Below are 17,265 nucleotides of genomic sequence, written 5' to 3'. Positions count from 1 at the left end.
TAACTACCTTGTGATGCTGACCTCTGATCCAATTCTGCCCAGTTCTGACATGAATTTTCTCAATTAATTTGGATACAGTAATTATTTTATCAGAGATGGGCACATAGATTAATCTAAGAATTAAGTTACACATCAAAGCACATAATTTAATACCACATAGCTTTGTGTAAAAGATTGCGTACTCATATATCCCCAGGGGGTTTCTGCAAGGTATTTGTCCTCATAAACAATGAGTATGTTCTTCCAAAATATACCAGTTTTTTAACACTTGCAGGACATATGACATCCTTGACACATGTATAAAAGCTGTAATCCACTACCGTTAAGTTTTACTGAATGTGTTCATTACTATAGCATTGCAACAAAATACACATGGATTCGTTTTCAGCAGCAATTTCCAAATTTATTGAGACTGATTGGTTTGCGAGTATAGACAAGCTAATCCCACTAACATGAAGTTAAGAATAAACAGGCAGACCTCAGGAATGCCTAAAAAGTACAGGACTTTTATGATTCAACTAGAAAAAGATAAAATTATCAGTACTATCATATACAGAAAATCAGTACAACACAGTTATCTTCGCCCACTAACTGTGATTACTAAATTGTTTTTTCAATTATTCAACACATCTGCATTACAAACACAGGTTTATAATAATAATTATTATAAAGTCAGTATCATATAGAACAATATTCCCCACAGAGAGCTTCGACCATTTCAAGCCCTGTCCTTTTCAAGAAAAAGACAAGTTGAATCGAGTCGAAAAAATAAATAATATATATGAAAGTATACACACAGCACTCTTAGTAAGAACAAAATCTAAAATTAAAAGTAGGAATTTAAAATATAATCTAGAAAGGAACCATACATATGGCTTCAAGATTTGTACATATCAAGCTAAACAGGCAAAAAAAACTTTTTTTTTCTTTTAATATTGCAAATTGTTCCAGTTTTGCATTTTCGAAAATAAAACGGAGGTGTGCAGATACTTCAACATCGCTTTGGTATAACAAAATCAACAGCACGCTGCAAGGACGTGAAACGATCATAAATATATTTAAAAATGTATTATAAAACAATATTTGACCACAACAAAGAAAAAAAAAGACAAAAACAACAGGTAATCTTTTGGAAAGTAAAATCGTTATGCGAGACATATTACCTGCTTTGTCAATGTCTGAGTAGTTTCCAAGCTCTAGTGGTGTCAGAAGTTTGGAATAGATAAGATTTCTACATGGCTTATATAATAACATTCCCTTCGATCGATCCAAACTGACTCCCTTAAGGACTCTTAAAGTTCTAGTAAAAACTAAACTTATAAAGTAAGAACTGAGGCACATTTTAGAGACTGAAGGTAGAGTTCCTGAAGAAGGATTTTGGAGAATTTGGAATGAGTGCTGCTGTGGTAGTTTGACAGTCTGTCGTCACAAACTGCTTTTTTTTTATTATTTCTCTTTTATATATAAACAAAAACATAAAAAAGTACATAAACATGTGTTGCACTATAAGCCTCTATTCTAGACCAGTATTTATAACCTATCGTGTAACAGAGAAGGGGGAAAATACAAAAATAAATAAAAAGATTAAAAAAAAAAAAAAAAAAAAACCTTTATAGGGATTATTCAAATTACTTCATTTTTTTTTCTCAAATCATTTTTATTTTCAGAGATTAAAAAATAATCATGAAAAATAATAATAAATAAAAATCAGAAAACCAAATGCCAAATATCAAGCAATAGTCTTAAAGCAATTCATGGTTACATAAAACTGAATTCGCAGTTTTACTGGAATTGCTTTTACAGTTAAAGTAAATGTAATATACAGTAGAGCACACCACGGTATCAATAGCTAAAATTCCTTTGAGAATGACTCCTGGAACTTAATTAAAGCTGGTATCAGTCAGATAAAACCATTTACCAAAACCCTTCATATCAATATATCCATTCTTAAAACTATGTAACAAATACACAAAAGATACAAAGCTCTGAACCTGCACACCACCTGTAGAAAAAAAAGCACTTAATGTATACAACGTAGATTAGATTATTTTTGGTATAATATTCATTATTTAGTGTACGTTAGTAATATAGAAGCATGTGCTATATATACCTTTTCAACAATATATAACAAATAAGTTAGCTTCTCTGATTTTTGCTTTCCTTGCAAAAAAAAATTATTATTAATAATAATAATAATAATTATAATAAAAAGCACAGAACTGGCACAATAATCTGAAAATGTTCTGAAAGCCACGTGGCTTGCTGTCCACAACAAGGCAAAGTATAAAAGCTTTTATTTTGTACATATATAAAATATTAAAATGAAACACGTAATAAAGCTCAGCATCCAGCACTTAATAAATCAAAACACTCTCACTCCAAAGGTTAAACATCCAGGCACAAACGCAATTAAAAACCAAAATTAAACTGCAGTTTGTGCCTTAAGGATTGGTTGGACAGAATGGAAGGAATGTCATATAAAACAGTAATTCCACTTAAACAGCTTTCAATAAATAACCTCTCAACAAAAATAAACTGTCAAAAATTCATATTAAATACAGGTCACTTTCCTTTGTTTGACTTTTAAGCGAAGCAGCCCCATTTTACGAATAAACAACTTCAAGAGTGACTTTGATACAAAAATCAAATGAAAAAAACATGAAAATCGCTAGGTTCCTAAAATTGTAAATGGGTGCACTTTTATTCTGTGAAATAATAAGGTAACAAGAATAACTCTGAATATAAAATAAAGGCTAGATAACACCCTGGTAGAATGTAAGAGGTCCTGGAAATCCTAGCACGTCAAGTAAATAAATCTTAACCAACAGACAAGTCTGAAGAAATAAACGGAGCAGAAACAACTTGAGAGAAGAGAGATTTCTGAAGGCAGTCTGATGTTCACAAAACTTTTGTTTGTACTTGATTAAGACAGGCTTCCGAACAGGCCCTTAGTGCATCTGACTCTGCTCTCGTTTTTCCCCCACTTGTTATCCATCCTTTTAATCCCAAAGCAGCCAAAATCTTAACAGAGCCCTTGAAAGAGGGAACAGAGAAGCACGAGCGTTCCCCCCTCTTCAGATAATTTCAAATATCGTTTTCCTCCTTCCCTTTGAGAAGACTACAGCATACATGATGCTCTTTGGAAACGACCCAGACTACGGGGATCCGATCGCCCAAGAGTTGTGCGGGCCGAAGGGTTAACAAGGCGGCGAAGCCATTGTGTGAACAGTGAAGTTCGAGGGAATCTCTGCATAGCGTTCACATCTCTGTACATCATCTAAACTACAAGCAAAAATCTTGTGTCTTTTGTCCCCCCTCAGCCTCTATAGTTCTCCCCCCTCCACGCATTTCTTACTGAGATTGAATAAAAATGTAAGAAAGAGAAAATTGAATAGAAGTTGCAGACAAGAGTTAAGAAAGGCAAACCTTAAAATTGCAAATTTTGCACAAGTTATAATAACAGTCATGAGGACATTTATCATTAAAGGTAGGGCGGTCACAAAGTTGTATGTAAATCATATGAAAAATGTAAACCACTCCATAAGGGCATTTGATAGGAATCAGGTCAACATTAAAGTGCAAATCTGTGGCAGTTTTTTTTTTTTTTTTTTTCGTTTTGTTTTGTTGCAATCTGCTTAACTACGAATCATCTGAAGCCTACAGTTTTGCAATAGAAACAATACATCTTACTGTAACAGTTGACAAATTAGCAAGAAGACAACACTTTTGTTGTTTCCGTCCAAACTGTTCATATAATTTGCCACAAATATCAACATCACAAGCCAATGCAATTACAGAGGACAGTTTAAACCTCCAGATCCAAAATTTCAAAGCCTCAGAAAACTGTAGACGATCCCCCAAATACAATGCGTAAAAAAGAAAATTAAAAAAGGAACCAAATTCTCTCTAGCTTTGCCGACCCATAACTTATGAAAAAAATGTGCACGAGTGAATATTGGTACTGTAACTGTTTAACATTGTCATGTTTAAACAAGGTCAAAGGCTATTTCTTTAAATTATACTTTATAAAAAAAAGAAAAAGAAAAAGAAATGGACTAAGAAATCCAGGCAAAATCTTTGTCGCTCCCGCCCTGGTTTTCGGCTTCTTGTGCAGAGTCGCTCTCCTCTTTCTCGTCGTCTAAAATGACATCCTGTTGGGACATTCCTGAGTCGTCTTTCCACTTGACGTCGTCGTCTCCCTCCCCCTCGCCCTCCCCCTCGCCGTCCGCCATCTCCTCGTCCCCCTCCACCTTGAGGTCGTCGGGGTCGTCGGTGAACTGGTTCTCCCCGGGGTAGAGCTCGTCCTCGGGGGAGCCCTCTCCCCCGTTCTGGTCCAGTACTGCGGCCATCCCTCGGCCCGAGCAGTCGGCACAGACGCCGTGGCGCCGGGAGCCGTGCTTGATCCCCACGCTGGCGGCGGACATGAAGACCCGACTGCAAACCTTGCACACGTACTTCTTATCCTTACTGTGCACCTGCAACACCAGAGCACAGCATCGTCACAACACGACACAACACCACTCCCCGTGCAAAGAAATACTACAGCAGTTGTAACGGTCTTTGTCAAGGGTGTTACATTTCTCACGCGAACAACGCAAATTTCTAACTTGAAAGCCGAAAATCGGTCTCCCAAAATACACACATACACACCTGAACTGTCGCAGAGAATGAGTGATGTCTTTGTAAACCACTGATATTTCCCTACAATGTTTTTTCCATAAAGTTGCTCACTGTGTGCATGTTATGGTTTGGGTGTCTTTGATTTAGCCGAAACCAAAGCACATTTTTGTGGCGTTTCCTCACCAGTCTTAGATTAATCGCATGTGTCTGTGCACATGTGCTTTCCGATTACAAAGAAAGCAAAGAAAGCAAAGAAAAACTTCAACATTAGATTCATGCAAATTTCTACCTCGACCATAACTGTCTTTCTTGTGAGGAAATACTATTTATGCAGCAGAGACCTTCCAATCCATTTGATTACCGAACATTTCTTGAGCATTTTGGTTACTCATTAAGCAATTAAACAATGAAGATGTGAGTTTCCACTCCATATAAACAGCTGCTGTATATTTCGCACTACGTTGCTGTGCTTTTCCCAGTACAGTTATGTCAAACAGCTTTCATTCACACATTCAGCCGCAAAGCAAATATACACGGTTGGTTGGTTAGGTACTCTAATATTGAAATCATATTGCATATAAACATAAGCTTTTACAGCTGAACTACCTATGTTTGTTTTACTCAAGAATCTTTTCAGCTAAAGAGCCCTCGTGCACTGTTCTGGGGGGCTCAGATGCCTCGCCACGGGCTGAGCAAACACGCCCTGCTCTGGCATCGTGCACTGGCACAGAGGTGTGATTTTCACCGTGCTGCGGGGCGGCGGCGGCGGCGCTCACCAGCGTGTGTCTCTTCATGTGCTCTCGGCGAGTGAACTTCTTGCCGCAGATCTCGCAGGGGTAGGGCCGCTCTCCGGTGTGGGAGCGCATGTGTCGCTTCAGGATGCACTGGTGCATGGCGGAGAAGCTGCAGTACGGGCACTTGAACTTCTTCCTGATCACGGTGAACTCGTTCACTGCAAGCACAGACAAGAGGAAACGCACACAACTTTAAGTCACAGGCTGCCACTGTCATTTCCAGGCCTGTATCACTTGATATTAAGGCACGTCAGATACCCACAGTCGTCGTGCTACTGTCGAAATGTTGGCCTCTTTTAGGTCATACAACAAATGCACAGTCCTACCCGCCTGCACCTGATAGGAGAAACTGTCCATCAATCCCTGTAATTGACAGACAGCGTTTTCAAACCTAAACATTAAAACCAGCAACACAAAAATCCCAGAAGATCTCTCCTGAAAAATCATCCCCTTCAAAGCAGTGAGGCGAGCGATGTGATAAGAATGCTGGTAAAATCAGGTCATTAGAAGTAAATTTAAGCACCGTGCCCTTCCTCGTTTAGACAGGGCTAAGCCAATTACCCCGTGGTCTAGACTCGCATACAGTAAGCAGATCAGAAAAGGTCATTCAAACCACTTACAGTACAGCACAGTAAACCATGAGAGATATCAACAGCACAGCACCGTAGAGTAGATGTTTCGAACAGTGGCACTGAATGATGATTTCATTCGAATTAAATACTAACCATTTACAAAATGTTGTCAGCACTGCAGTTTTTATTTGAAATGATAACTTGTAAAACATATTCAGTCATCCACGTCTATCGCCAGTGCTTTCACATTCACAGCTCACCCAACATCCACTGTCAGGATTGTAAAGAAACATTACAGCAATAAATAGAGACTTTTAAAAAGTTTATTAAATACGGATACATTACTACAGCAATATCTTACTGTACTTTAAAAAAATACACTTCTTCCATCTAAATCTGTGCAATATACAAGGAAATGGAGTTTAAGGAACGATTTACAGAATGGCAAGGAGAACAGTATTATATTTTTGTTTGCTACTTCAGTACTGGGTTGAAAATGTTCCTACATGAATGTCTGAACGCACGGGTGACAGACTCTTTTCAAATAAAAAGAACAGTAATTATTTGTACAAGTCAGAGAAACGGTACAACTGGAACAGTTTCATAAGTAGCCTTGTTTTTTTTCTTCCTGAGGGAAAGGGTGATTAAATCCAAAGGTAAGGAGAATAATTGCTCAATTGTGTGGGCCCGTCCTTTGGTACACACTTAGTTTACAACAGCATAACCCAACTAATGGCTGCTGAATTTTCTGTAGTTTTCGGCCTTCAATCTAAAGAGTCACTTGCGAAATGCAATGACAATAAAATTGCCCATGAGAATGAGAATGAGAATTATTATTATTCACTTGACTTTGTATGTTGAAATACTTTGGTTATTCCTTTATTTTTAACACCGATTGTTGACAATATCCATTATCTGCCTTCACGAGAGGCTGTACTGGGAGAGATAACTGTAAATAAATAAATGATCTACCAATAAATAAAATAAACCTGCATCATTCTTGAGCAATATTGCATAATTAGTGCCTCCAGCGTCTCTGTACCAAAACGGAGACAGATGAAGGGAAGAAGCACACGGTTTTCATTAGCCAATCATGCTTAACCATGGCCTAAATTGCAGAACTTTAGAGGACTTATTGCATCTCTATACTGTTAATTTGTTTCGTGTTTTTACAGCCATATGAAGCACAGCGCAATAACATACTTCCTGTTAAGTAAGGATTTGTACATCAAGTGGGTTTGATCAGATTCACACATTAACATGCGTCTTGTATTCGTGTTATACAGCATTTTAGTTACATGGCTGTGATTTGGCTATTTAGTCGCCAACAGATGTACGTCAATAAACTATGCAAATGCAGGATAAACCATTAACTAAAGAGTGCATTAGCAGGTGTGACTTTTCCCATATTGTCACTTTAAAACGAACCCTAGTCTTACTCCAGCTGTGAAGAACTATACCGATGACAACATTTTAAAGTGAGTTTGTGATTTCCTAAGTAGGACAACAGTGCAAGTATAACTTCAGTGAAAAAAAAATAAAACACATATTATGCATATTATTTTTAAACATAACTAAATTAAGTTATTAAATATATAGGTTTATATATGTAAACCCCTTATCTACATATGTGACTGTAGTAGGAACTGTAATTGTATAACAACATAAATACCGACTTTAAAACAACACAGAAAATTAAGTTGCACAAAGTATCCATATGGCTCATACGCAGGGTCTAGATGTAAAATACAACAAAATACAATAGCAGCATCATATACTATATGAAGATTTAAAATAAAAGGATTCAGTACTTATTGAGAGGTATTGCTTTTTAGAACTGTACAATTGTACAAAAAAAATGTCTCTAAATAGTGTCTACTCTGATACAAAACCGCTACATAAACTAAACTGTATTGCTTAAAATCGAGAGCATTGTTGCTATAGCTTAACAATGAAATAACATTCCATCAAAATATAACTCCTTTAGGCAGCTCTCTGTAGTGTCAGTAAAAAGCATTTACCCCCATAGATAACAGCACACATCAAAGCTTTTCACTATCTGACTGCCTAAGTGAGCAACTCTGAAATATCAAGGGAATAATACTGCGATGGACGTGGTCATGTAGTTCAGAATTAAATTAAGCAAGGAATAAATCACTGGATATTATTTTCTATGCTTAAGGAGAGAAAGTGTGGCAATTTAAGACAACAGGTAATTTGCTTCTGAATTCAAAGGAGATACCAGCTCCTTTAACACTCTTTAAAATCTATTTATGTGCACAAATTAGTCCTATAACATTAAATGCGCAGGGGCAGAGGGAAAGACTTTTAAGGCGCTTGGCCAAGAAAGTGGCTCTCTTGTGTTTCTGGTGAGGTATGGAGGGGGAGCTGTATTTACAATATATATATATATATATATATATATATATATATATATAGATAGATAGATAGAGAGAGAGAGAGAGAGAGAGAGAGAGAGAGAGAGAGAGAGAGAGAGAGGAGAGAGAGAGAGAGATTACTGGCCTACTGCACTGCCTCTTATAGAAAACAACACTGCAGGAACAATAGAGGAAAGCAGAGCAGAGAGCTGTCCACCATTTGCAGGAAACTCACAGCCGTCGCATCAATCTCGTCCGCCTGGTGCCATATTGACAGCAGAAGAGTTCGCAGAGGTCAGCGCTTCACCCCTAACCCCCTCCCCTAGATCCCTTCTCTCAAAGGTCGAAGGTCAAGAAGGGCAGGGCATGCCTCAGCCAATTATGACAATTATTCAGGTAAGCAAAGACTCACGCACTGGGGGGAGGGTTCCCGTTTGCCCTCCCCCATTCCCCCTCCATCATTTGTCTCTGCAAAGCCAAGAAAAATAAAAAGAAATGTGCTTAGACTGAGTTCCACCACCAGATGGTGCTCTTGCCTGGTGGATTGTCATCTACACTCGTTTTTTTTTTTGGTTTTTTTACAAGAGCAAGGTTAGTTGGCATCTTTGATCCTCATACAGAGATAAGACCACAGTTCGCTTTTGACTGGAGATCAGATAAACAAGACCCCCGTCTCCTGCAGTCAGACCACTCTTTAGCAACAGATTGAGAGGACTAACTAAAGGAGGGAACAAAATAAGGAAGAAGAAACTAAAATACTGCAAAACGCAATAAATAAATATATATATAATGTGTGTGTGTATATAAATGTATATATATAAATATATATATATATATATATATGTATATACACATACACACACACACACACATATATATATATATATATAATTTCATCTGGGTATGTATATGGAAAAGGCAGGGTAGCTATAGATTGAAGCAAGTGGAAACATCTCGGGGAAGCCTCATCCAACAGTGAACAGAAACTGATGATGACGATGATTACGATGAAGATGTCTGTGTGTATATATATATTGCCATACAACATTTAAGTAACATTCTGAATATATATATGCACACACACATATATATGTGCTCAAATACCCTGAATTTTAAAAATACTTTAAATACAGCATTATAGAATTACTGTGCATAGTGACTGTGCTTTCCACTTCCGTAAACTTTATAAAATATTTAAATCTTCTACATGTTTTTCTTTGTAAAAAACAAAATGTACAAATAACACACACATTTGTATAAAATATAACCGTATTGCTTATTCAGAAAGAAAAGGTTTCAAAATGTTCACATTTCCGTCGTAAGAAACGATTCGAAACCGGCGATGGGAAGGAGCCAAGTGCTTTCGACGGCTGTCCCAGAAGACAGAGACATGAGTGAAGGCCGTGACTCGGGGCTTCCGGGCCACTCAGCCCTTGCTGGTGGCGTCTCCCGTCTCCACGTGTTTCAGGGCCTCGATGTCCCACACCAGCTCGGCCTTTCCACTGCCCTGCAGGCACACCTTCATGTGGGTGGCCAGGTTCTTCTGCGTGCTGAAGGCCTTGCTGCACTCGGAGCAGGTGAAGATGCGCTCGCTTGAGTGCACGGAGGACAGGTGGCGGTTGAGGTCGGTCCGGTCTCGGAAGTGCTTGAGGCAGTAGCCGCACTGCATCATCTTGCGCTTGAAGTGGATGGTCTTCTCGTGCCGGTCGGCGTTGGACTTGAGGGTGAAGCTGGCCGGGCACTGGGAGCAGAAGTAGCGCACGGGGGGCTCCGGCGCCAGGAAGCCCGCCAGTCCGGGGACCAGGGGCCTGGCAATCTCGAAACAGTCCAGAGACAGAGCCATCATCAGGGTGTGCTGGTATTCGTGCTCCTTGAGCTTCTCGGCGCTGGAGAAGGAGCGTTTGCATAGAGAGCACAGCAGCTCCGGGGGCCAGCGGGCGGCACCGAGAAACAGCTCCGTTTCATTACGGCCGCTATCGGCGTCGGACATCTGATCTTCTGTCCGTGAGTGATGGCTGGGATCCAAGCCTGGGAGAAACACAGGTCAGTTATTCTGGGGCTAAAGGGCAGTGAATTGTATATACACATACACCTATATTAAAGGGGTATTATTTAAAAATGATGCGCAGTGTATATTTGATTTTTTTTAAAGAAAGAGATTCCCATACCTGCTTCAAAGGCCTGCACATCTTCATCACAGAGAGTCTTGACCTGCAAATGTAGGGGGGATATGGTTAACTCATCTCAGATACTATACCAACGATATTAATTGATATTGACATGCATCACACACACAACGAAAAACATGTCGGGAACTAAAATGTACAGCCACGTCTATTTCGAATGCGTTTCATTTGGTTTTTTATCTAATCCTTACATTACACTACCATAATGAATATTTCATTTGTACAGATAATGGGATTGGGTTGGGAGAGGTCAGTTTGGGCTTTAAAACGCATTCCCCCCACCCCCAATTCTTTTCACTTTGCACAACAGGTGGAGAGAGAAAGGAAATACTCTTTGTCTCTATTCAGCGGTGGATATTCAATATTTGCTCGTCTGTAGCTGGAGCTGAAGATGCAGATCCTTTTAACACATTTGTTTGCTCATCCCTGGCCTCCTCATAAAGGTACGCCCCCCCACCCCCACCCCTCTTTCAAGCCATCCCTCCCCCTCTCCCCCCATCCCCCAAGAACACTGCTCAGTCGACCAACAAACAGATGGTGCCTCTACAGAGATAGCAAGACTTCTTGGGAGGGAAACAGTGAAACCAAATGTCATTTCAGGAGAGGGAGTAAATGCAATTTCCTGGGATCCTAAACACAATGCCCCTTCTAATTGCCTTATCCTTTATAAGAGGACAAAAATGATCCTGGCGTATTTTACTGGAACAGGTTGCAGCCTAACAGATCGAGGGTATTTTTCCTATGCAAAAAAATGAATATTATACTCTATGCCTATAAATATTAAATGATCGGTTAAGATCAATTACAGGGCTTTTGTCCACTGTTTTCTGCTGGTACAGTGGATACAAACCACATCTCTTAGAGAGGCCGAAAGAGGACAAAATATGACATCTTTCAGAGGCAGGTATCCGTCGGAAATGCAACAAATTCCATAAGCACAGTTTAATCACCCCAACTGAAAACATGAGCGCTCGGTGTAGTTTTCTTACCTGAATGGGAGAAGAGTCAGAATCCTCCTCCTCCTCTATCAGTCTTTCTGGTATAAGATCCCCAGACTGAAGATTGGAGGGGCCAGAGGGCCTCCGATCAGAGGGGTGCAGGGGTGGAGGAGAGGACGCCCCTTGTTTGCTATCAAATTTGCCCCCTGGACGATTCGAGGAGCAGTTGGAGGAGCCAGGCCCTGAGGAACACAGGAAACGAGTCTCACCCACGTAAACTAGCACCAGCTGGCCATTTGCACATAACAAGAGGGGCAAAAGGCACAGAGAGGCAGCTAAAACTGTATCTGCATGGTTCATTGTGAGCGGCTTGGATTTTTTTTTTTTTTTTTTTTTTTTTTCTGTCCGTGCCTTTTTCTCTTCCTTCCACCCACGTGCGCGCAAGAGAGACGAACAAGAGATTGAGAAAGGGTTGATTTCCAATAAAATAAAAAGGAAAATAAAATCTGACCAGCCGCTTATGGTTTCCACCCTGGAAAAAGAAAATGTCTTGGATTTTATTAAGGCTACACAGGAAGTTTCAGTTCTTTATTATTTTTTATTGTATTTAAAATGTACACAACACACTGTTGTTATAGAGAAATATGATTGAAAAAGAAACGTGAGAAGAAACAGGAATCACCGAATGGTTAATGGTAACACATTCCACTGTTTGTAAATGTTTTAAAGCAATCTGGAGGTAAAAGAAATGTATTAAAACGATTCAAATCTAATTTATGTGTATTGGAAAATAAACTCATACACTCCATTCGCTCATTACTGTACCACTAATATGGAAAATTGTAAAGTTGGACAAAATACATTCAGCAATTTAAACACAAAAAAATCCTTTGCTGGACTTCTCTGCCACATACTCAAGAGTTAAGCTACACCTCACTGAGAGGAAATGTGTCTGTAAGTTTTGCTGAATGGATTTTGTGCAAGGTGGCAACATCCAGGGTGTGGGTGAGATCATTTAACTGTAACACTTCAGACCGTTCCTTGTGGAGATATTCCAGGCCTATTCCCAGGGAAAATGCCAGTCTACACCCACATCCCTGAACTCCTTCAAACAGGTTGTGCTCCTGCAACGCACTGCAATCCAGCAGTCAGAGACAGTTGATTTATTTCGCTCGTTGCAGTTTTGCTACCTCATGCACCACAAAGGGCGCATTGCCAGAGTCCTGAATATCACACACACTTTGATGAAGAAAGCAAAAAAGAAGTTTGCATTAAAAAGAAAAGTTGATGTAGACATCACTTCCTCACTGAAAGTTTTAAGACAAATCCAGTTTTTTTTTTGTTTGTTTTTCAGTTGATGGGGTTATTTCATTCAGCAGCCTTCACAATGATGAGATGCACAAAAGAATGCAGTTTACCCTTGGGAGATATTGAAATGCCAAAGTCAGCCATTGAGGTTTCTTATGAAATTGTTTACCTTTTTATTCTCACCACTAGTCAGTCATGTGGAAAGTGCTAGGCATATTAAGAAGGGTAGCTGTCACTGATGTTTTGGGCCGTGCAATGCATGCTAGAGTAGAGAGGTTTGTATAATGTGGGTCACAACAAAATAAGAATAAGTGTGAAATTAATACAATTTTGCTATGACAACTTCACTCACACAGACAAATATTGGATTTTTCTTATATTCCGTAAAAAGTATAGGTTTAGTCTATAAATGTAAAACGTCATGTTCATGTAAACAAAAACCTGTATTTTCAGGAAGCACTTTTTAAAGTAATATAGCATTATGTATACATAGACGCACACACACGACATGTGTAAATACATATATATATATATACATACACACACACGACATGTGTATATACATATATGTACACAAACACAAATATATACACACATATATATATATATATATATATATATACACATATACACTATATATATATTTAACCATGCTGACACCAGTCAAGTATCCCTATAGAATTCAACATTGCCAAACAAAATTGATACCAAAAATTTAAAGTAAATCCACACCACTATCTCCTGCTGCATAGTTTTATGAAGAAATAAATATTTGAATGCAGTTCAACCAAAAGCCATTTATCTTGACAACCCATTCAATGATATTAACAGAGATTGCCAAGGTCACTGTAAGGAGTGGCAGTGGAAAAAAAAACTTCATGGTTGAACTTTCCAAACAAATGCCAAAACATATCCAAATGTATAATTTACTCCGTCCAATTATGGGAAATCGCCACCGTAAATGTTTTTCAGCAGTTTTGAATATCTACCCTGATCACGTTTGTGTTTTTTATACCACTGCTGTGTGCAGTTCGATTGAAACCGCAGTCTCCTCAAGGCCTGTGAATACAATTCTTAACGAGATGTGAAGTTAAGCCAAAGTTTCCATAGCAGGCTTCAAAGACCAGAAATTCGATTCTGATTCCCTTCCCAAAGTTTTAGAAGAAAACCCAAACTAATCAGCTAAAGAAATTAGCAGTGACCTGGCACCAGCCCGAGGTGTTAGAGCTACTGTCTTTTAAGGCCATTAATTAAGTGACCATGTACCAGGAATCCTGTGACACGGCTATTAATAAAATAATGTGTCACACCTGAGTCTTTAGGTGTTTAATGAGAACCTGGGGGCAGCTGTAAACTCTGCGCTACGACTGAGCTGCTCTATAAACCAGATCAAATTTGATTTAATAGGGTCCCGATCTCACACATTGCTCTCACACTGTTATTTAAAGGTCCTGAAATAAATGTCAGTTTGAAATCTGGGAGAAGGGGGTGATTCACGGCAAATTTGATTGTGATTTCAAGAAAGTTTGAGTGTACAAATATTTTCCATAAGTTCAGGGTGTGATCACAGGTAACACCGCATATTGAAAATGAAAGGAAGCCCTCCGACTGTATCTCTGCCTCTGTTAGGAGTGGTGTGTTTGCGTATATACAGTAGAGTAGCTTGTCATCAATCACAGGAGGAATCGTATAAGCGAGTAAAGATGTTCTGTCACCTAATAATACTCAGCATTCAACCGTACCACATTTGATACATTTCAAATTACACTAAACATGCCGCTCTCAAGACGCTGCTCTGTGCTAAGGATGGTTCTCTGAGACGGTAATCTCTGGGCAGGAAACGTATAACAATCCTATGTAAGTATGAATACAAAAAAAGCCTTCTTACAGCATTCTTTCTTTTAAATAATACTGAATGATACTTTCAGAGTGCAGGGTTACACAGCTTCTCAAAAAATAATTGTACAAAAAAATTAATACAGAGCTTCATCTTTGTCTCGTTACAAAGGCTGCAGCAGATTGTACTGTGTAAATTAAAAAAGCTCTGTTGAAGACTCCATGCCCCATTTGCCATCACTACAAACGGCTGTAAATGTATGTAAATGATGGCAAGTCATTTTAATCAATTAGTCATACATTTATATTAAACAGTTAAACACATTTCTAAAGGACAAAATAAATTAGTTTTATTTATTGAAAGAATTATGAAAACGCAACCCAACAAAATGGTTAATAAATATTGATTCAACAGTTGGAAGGCAAGAGCACATTTATGTCTCCTCATGGTGCAGAGGCCTTCGCAAGGTGTTAAGTCAATAAGTAACTGGTTGAAAACTTCAAACTCAGTTTCTTTTCTTTTACTGTGTATTGGGTTTGGAATTACACATGTTCATGCAAAGTTAGCAGATCTTGCACCAATTCTTACCATCCTATATTACTGCACAGAAAACCCACGCATAGCATCACATTTGAAACAACCCGTAATCAACGGATGGACAAGTAAATTGCGATTATTTCCAAATGACAGAATGCTACAGCAGTCAGAGAGAGCTGGTGCAGTCCAGCAAAGTTTGAAAGATAATAGGCATCACCTTTATATGTGTATATTTGTATAATTTGAAATCAAAATCAGGTTAGACAAAAACCCACCATCCTACTTAGAAGATCAGCTCACAGTGAATTTGTGTCCCCATCCCCCCCCACAACCAGTAATAATTGGAAACTTTTTTGTTTCGTTGCATTGCGATTTTCCAGTAATGAGGTTTGTTTCCCGAGACTGATTTTTGGATACTTGGAAACCGTTTTTTTTTTTCAATACACAAGGCGAAAAACATATTGCAATATAAATATACATCCGATCTAAGCTGTTACAAATGTTAATCTGATAATGGCAACTGTCATCTGTAAAGTGGTGCAGGTGACCTTACATTATCTGTGGTTTTGATCAACTCCAGCGGAGGGATTACTATGAATAAACTTTGCCATTTCAATGTGAAAAAAAAAAGTGATGCCGTCGTTTTAGGTAATTCCACTACTTCAAGGTGCAAGATTTAAAGTGATAATTAAAACAGGACCTCGTATTGTCTTTGATATTTAGGGCACAACAGATATACACGTTGACCAGCCAATATATTGTAAAACATTTGCCAGCACTTCTTTTTAGAACTGGTTATTATTCCACCAGTTTAACAACTAAATTCCCTTAATCCCACTTTAGTCCTCTCTGTGTGACACTTTGTACAAACCTAAATGTGGAAGGCCTTCTCCAGCATACATCTATTAACATGTTAAAGGCCTGCTCCTTTTGTCGCCTATTCACAGTAAACTAAAAGAGCATGACCGGATTTCATGTTGACTTGCTTCCTATTCACGGTGAAACAAAAGGACTGAAGTTTCGCTTAAAAAAAGATCTGTTTAATGACAGGCCTAAGCAGGCAAAGAAAATACGTGCGCGTCCAAAATAACTTTTTTTTTGTGTGTGTTATTTTTGCATTGTTGTTTGTAAGCGACAAACCTAAAATTGTATTTAGTAAGTCAAGCTCTGTGATGGCCTCCTAAATATCTTTAGGTTGCGTAAGGAAAACCAATGTGATGTCGTTTCAGGTGCGACTTGGTGGTGCTGAACACACAGCACGTTTTGAATCTATGCATCTATGTTCAACCACCAAGCAAACAAGGGGGGGAAGGATGAAGTGAGAGGACCAACTTACGAGACAACGAATGTCCACCTTTGGGCAAGTAGTCGAATAGCAGAGGGTTGTCCTCTCCCAGCATTTCTGCTCGCAGGGACAGCAAGCTGTTTTTGCTCATAAGTGCAGCCCGGAGATTCGCCACGGATGTTGCCTGACTCGAGGAGTCCTCTTTCTCAGAGCCCAGCGGCTGGAGCAGGTAGCTGGAGTCGCCCACCAAACTCTCCTCCTGCTTCACAAAGAAATCCAATCTATCCCCTCGGCTGTCTGAGCTGTTTGGCTCCATGACGTCAGCTCCTGTTTAACCGGAAAAAATAAATAAAAAATGCAATAAAACATAAGGTTATTTCAATACTTCATAATAATTCATAATTCACAATTTTACTCAAGCAATCCAGAATTCCAGTCCACAAAATGAGATCAAATCAAGGAATACTGTATGTGAACCATAAAGCGAAGGAATCATCAATTCATAAATTATAGGGAAAGTAAAGTGAATCCTGATCGAAATATTTAAAAGACTGTCCTTTATTGAGAACATTTTAATTGGCCACCATTTTTTATTCGATTTATGACGATTTTTAACAATTTGAGCCCTTCAAGCACAACAAATGCCCAGTTTATCATTGAACACAACTAGAGTCACACATCTCCTACATAAAGAGGCTCGGACACATTTCCATTTCAAAATTAATAATCAAATCGAGAAAGTAGCCTGACCGCATTTTTAACATACTGTATGCAAATTAGGCAGAACCAAATTCTTATCTGTAGAAAGCG

General features: G+C 38.8%; 1 protein-coding gene across 2 annotated transcripts in view; it reads right to left on the bottom strand.

Moving 5' to 3' along the window:
* Nucleotides 1-381: 381 nt before the first annotated feature.
* Nucleotides 382-17,265, bottom strand: part of zbtb46 (zinc finger and BTB domain containing 46) — a 47,562-nt gene continuing 30,678 nt past the window's right edge. Inside the window, exons 3-6 of one of the 2 annotated variants that reach the window (XM_066702370.1) lie at nucleotides 16,507-16,782; nucleotides 11,540-11,730; nucleotides 10,533-10,575; nucleotides 6,296-10,392 (exon numbers count right to left, since the gene is read on the bottom strand). In XM_066702370.1, the coding sequence (XP_066558467.1) occupies nucleotides 9,791-10,392; nucleotides 10,533-10,575; nucleotides 11,540-11,730; nucleotides 16,507-16,782 (1,112 nt within the window). In that variant the 3' untranslated portion in view covers nucleotides 6,296-9,790. Of the gene's footprint in view, nucleotides 4,476-5,396; nucleotides 5,573-6,295; nucleotides 10,393-10,532; nucleotides 10,576-11,539; nucleotides 11,731-16,506; nucleotides 16,783-17,265 lie in introns of those variants that run through there. The other variant, XM_066702371.1, reaches the window with a different exon arrangement.

Source organism: Amia ocellicauda, chromosome 4 (genome assembly GCF_036373705.1).
Source record: "Amia ocellicauda isolate fAmiCal2 chromosome 4, fAmiCal2.hap1, whole genome shotgun sequence".
Classification (NCBI taxonomy): Eukaryota; Metazoa; Chordata; class Actinopteri; order Amiiformes; family Amiidae; genus Amia; species Amia ocellicauda.
The sequence above is the reverse complement of the archived record's forward strand: the minus strand, read 5'-3'. Positions and strand labels throughout refer to the sequence as shown.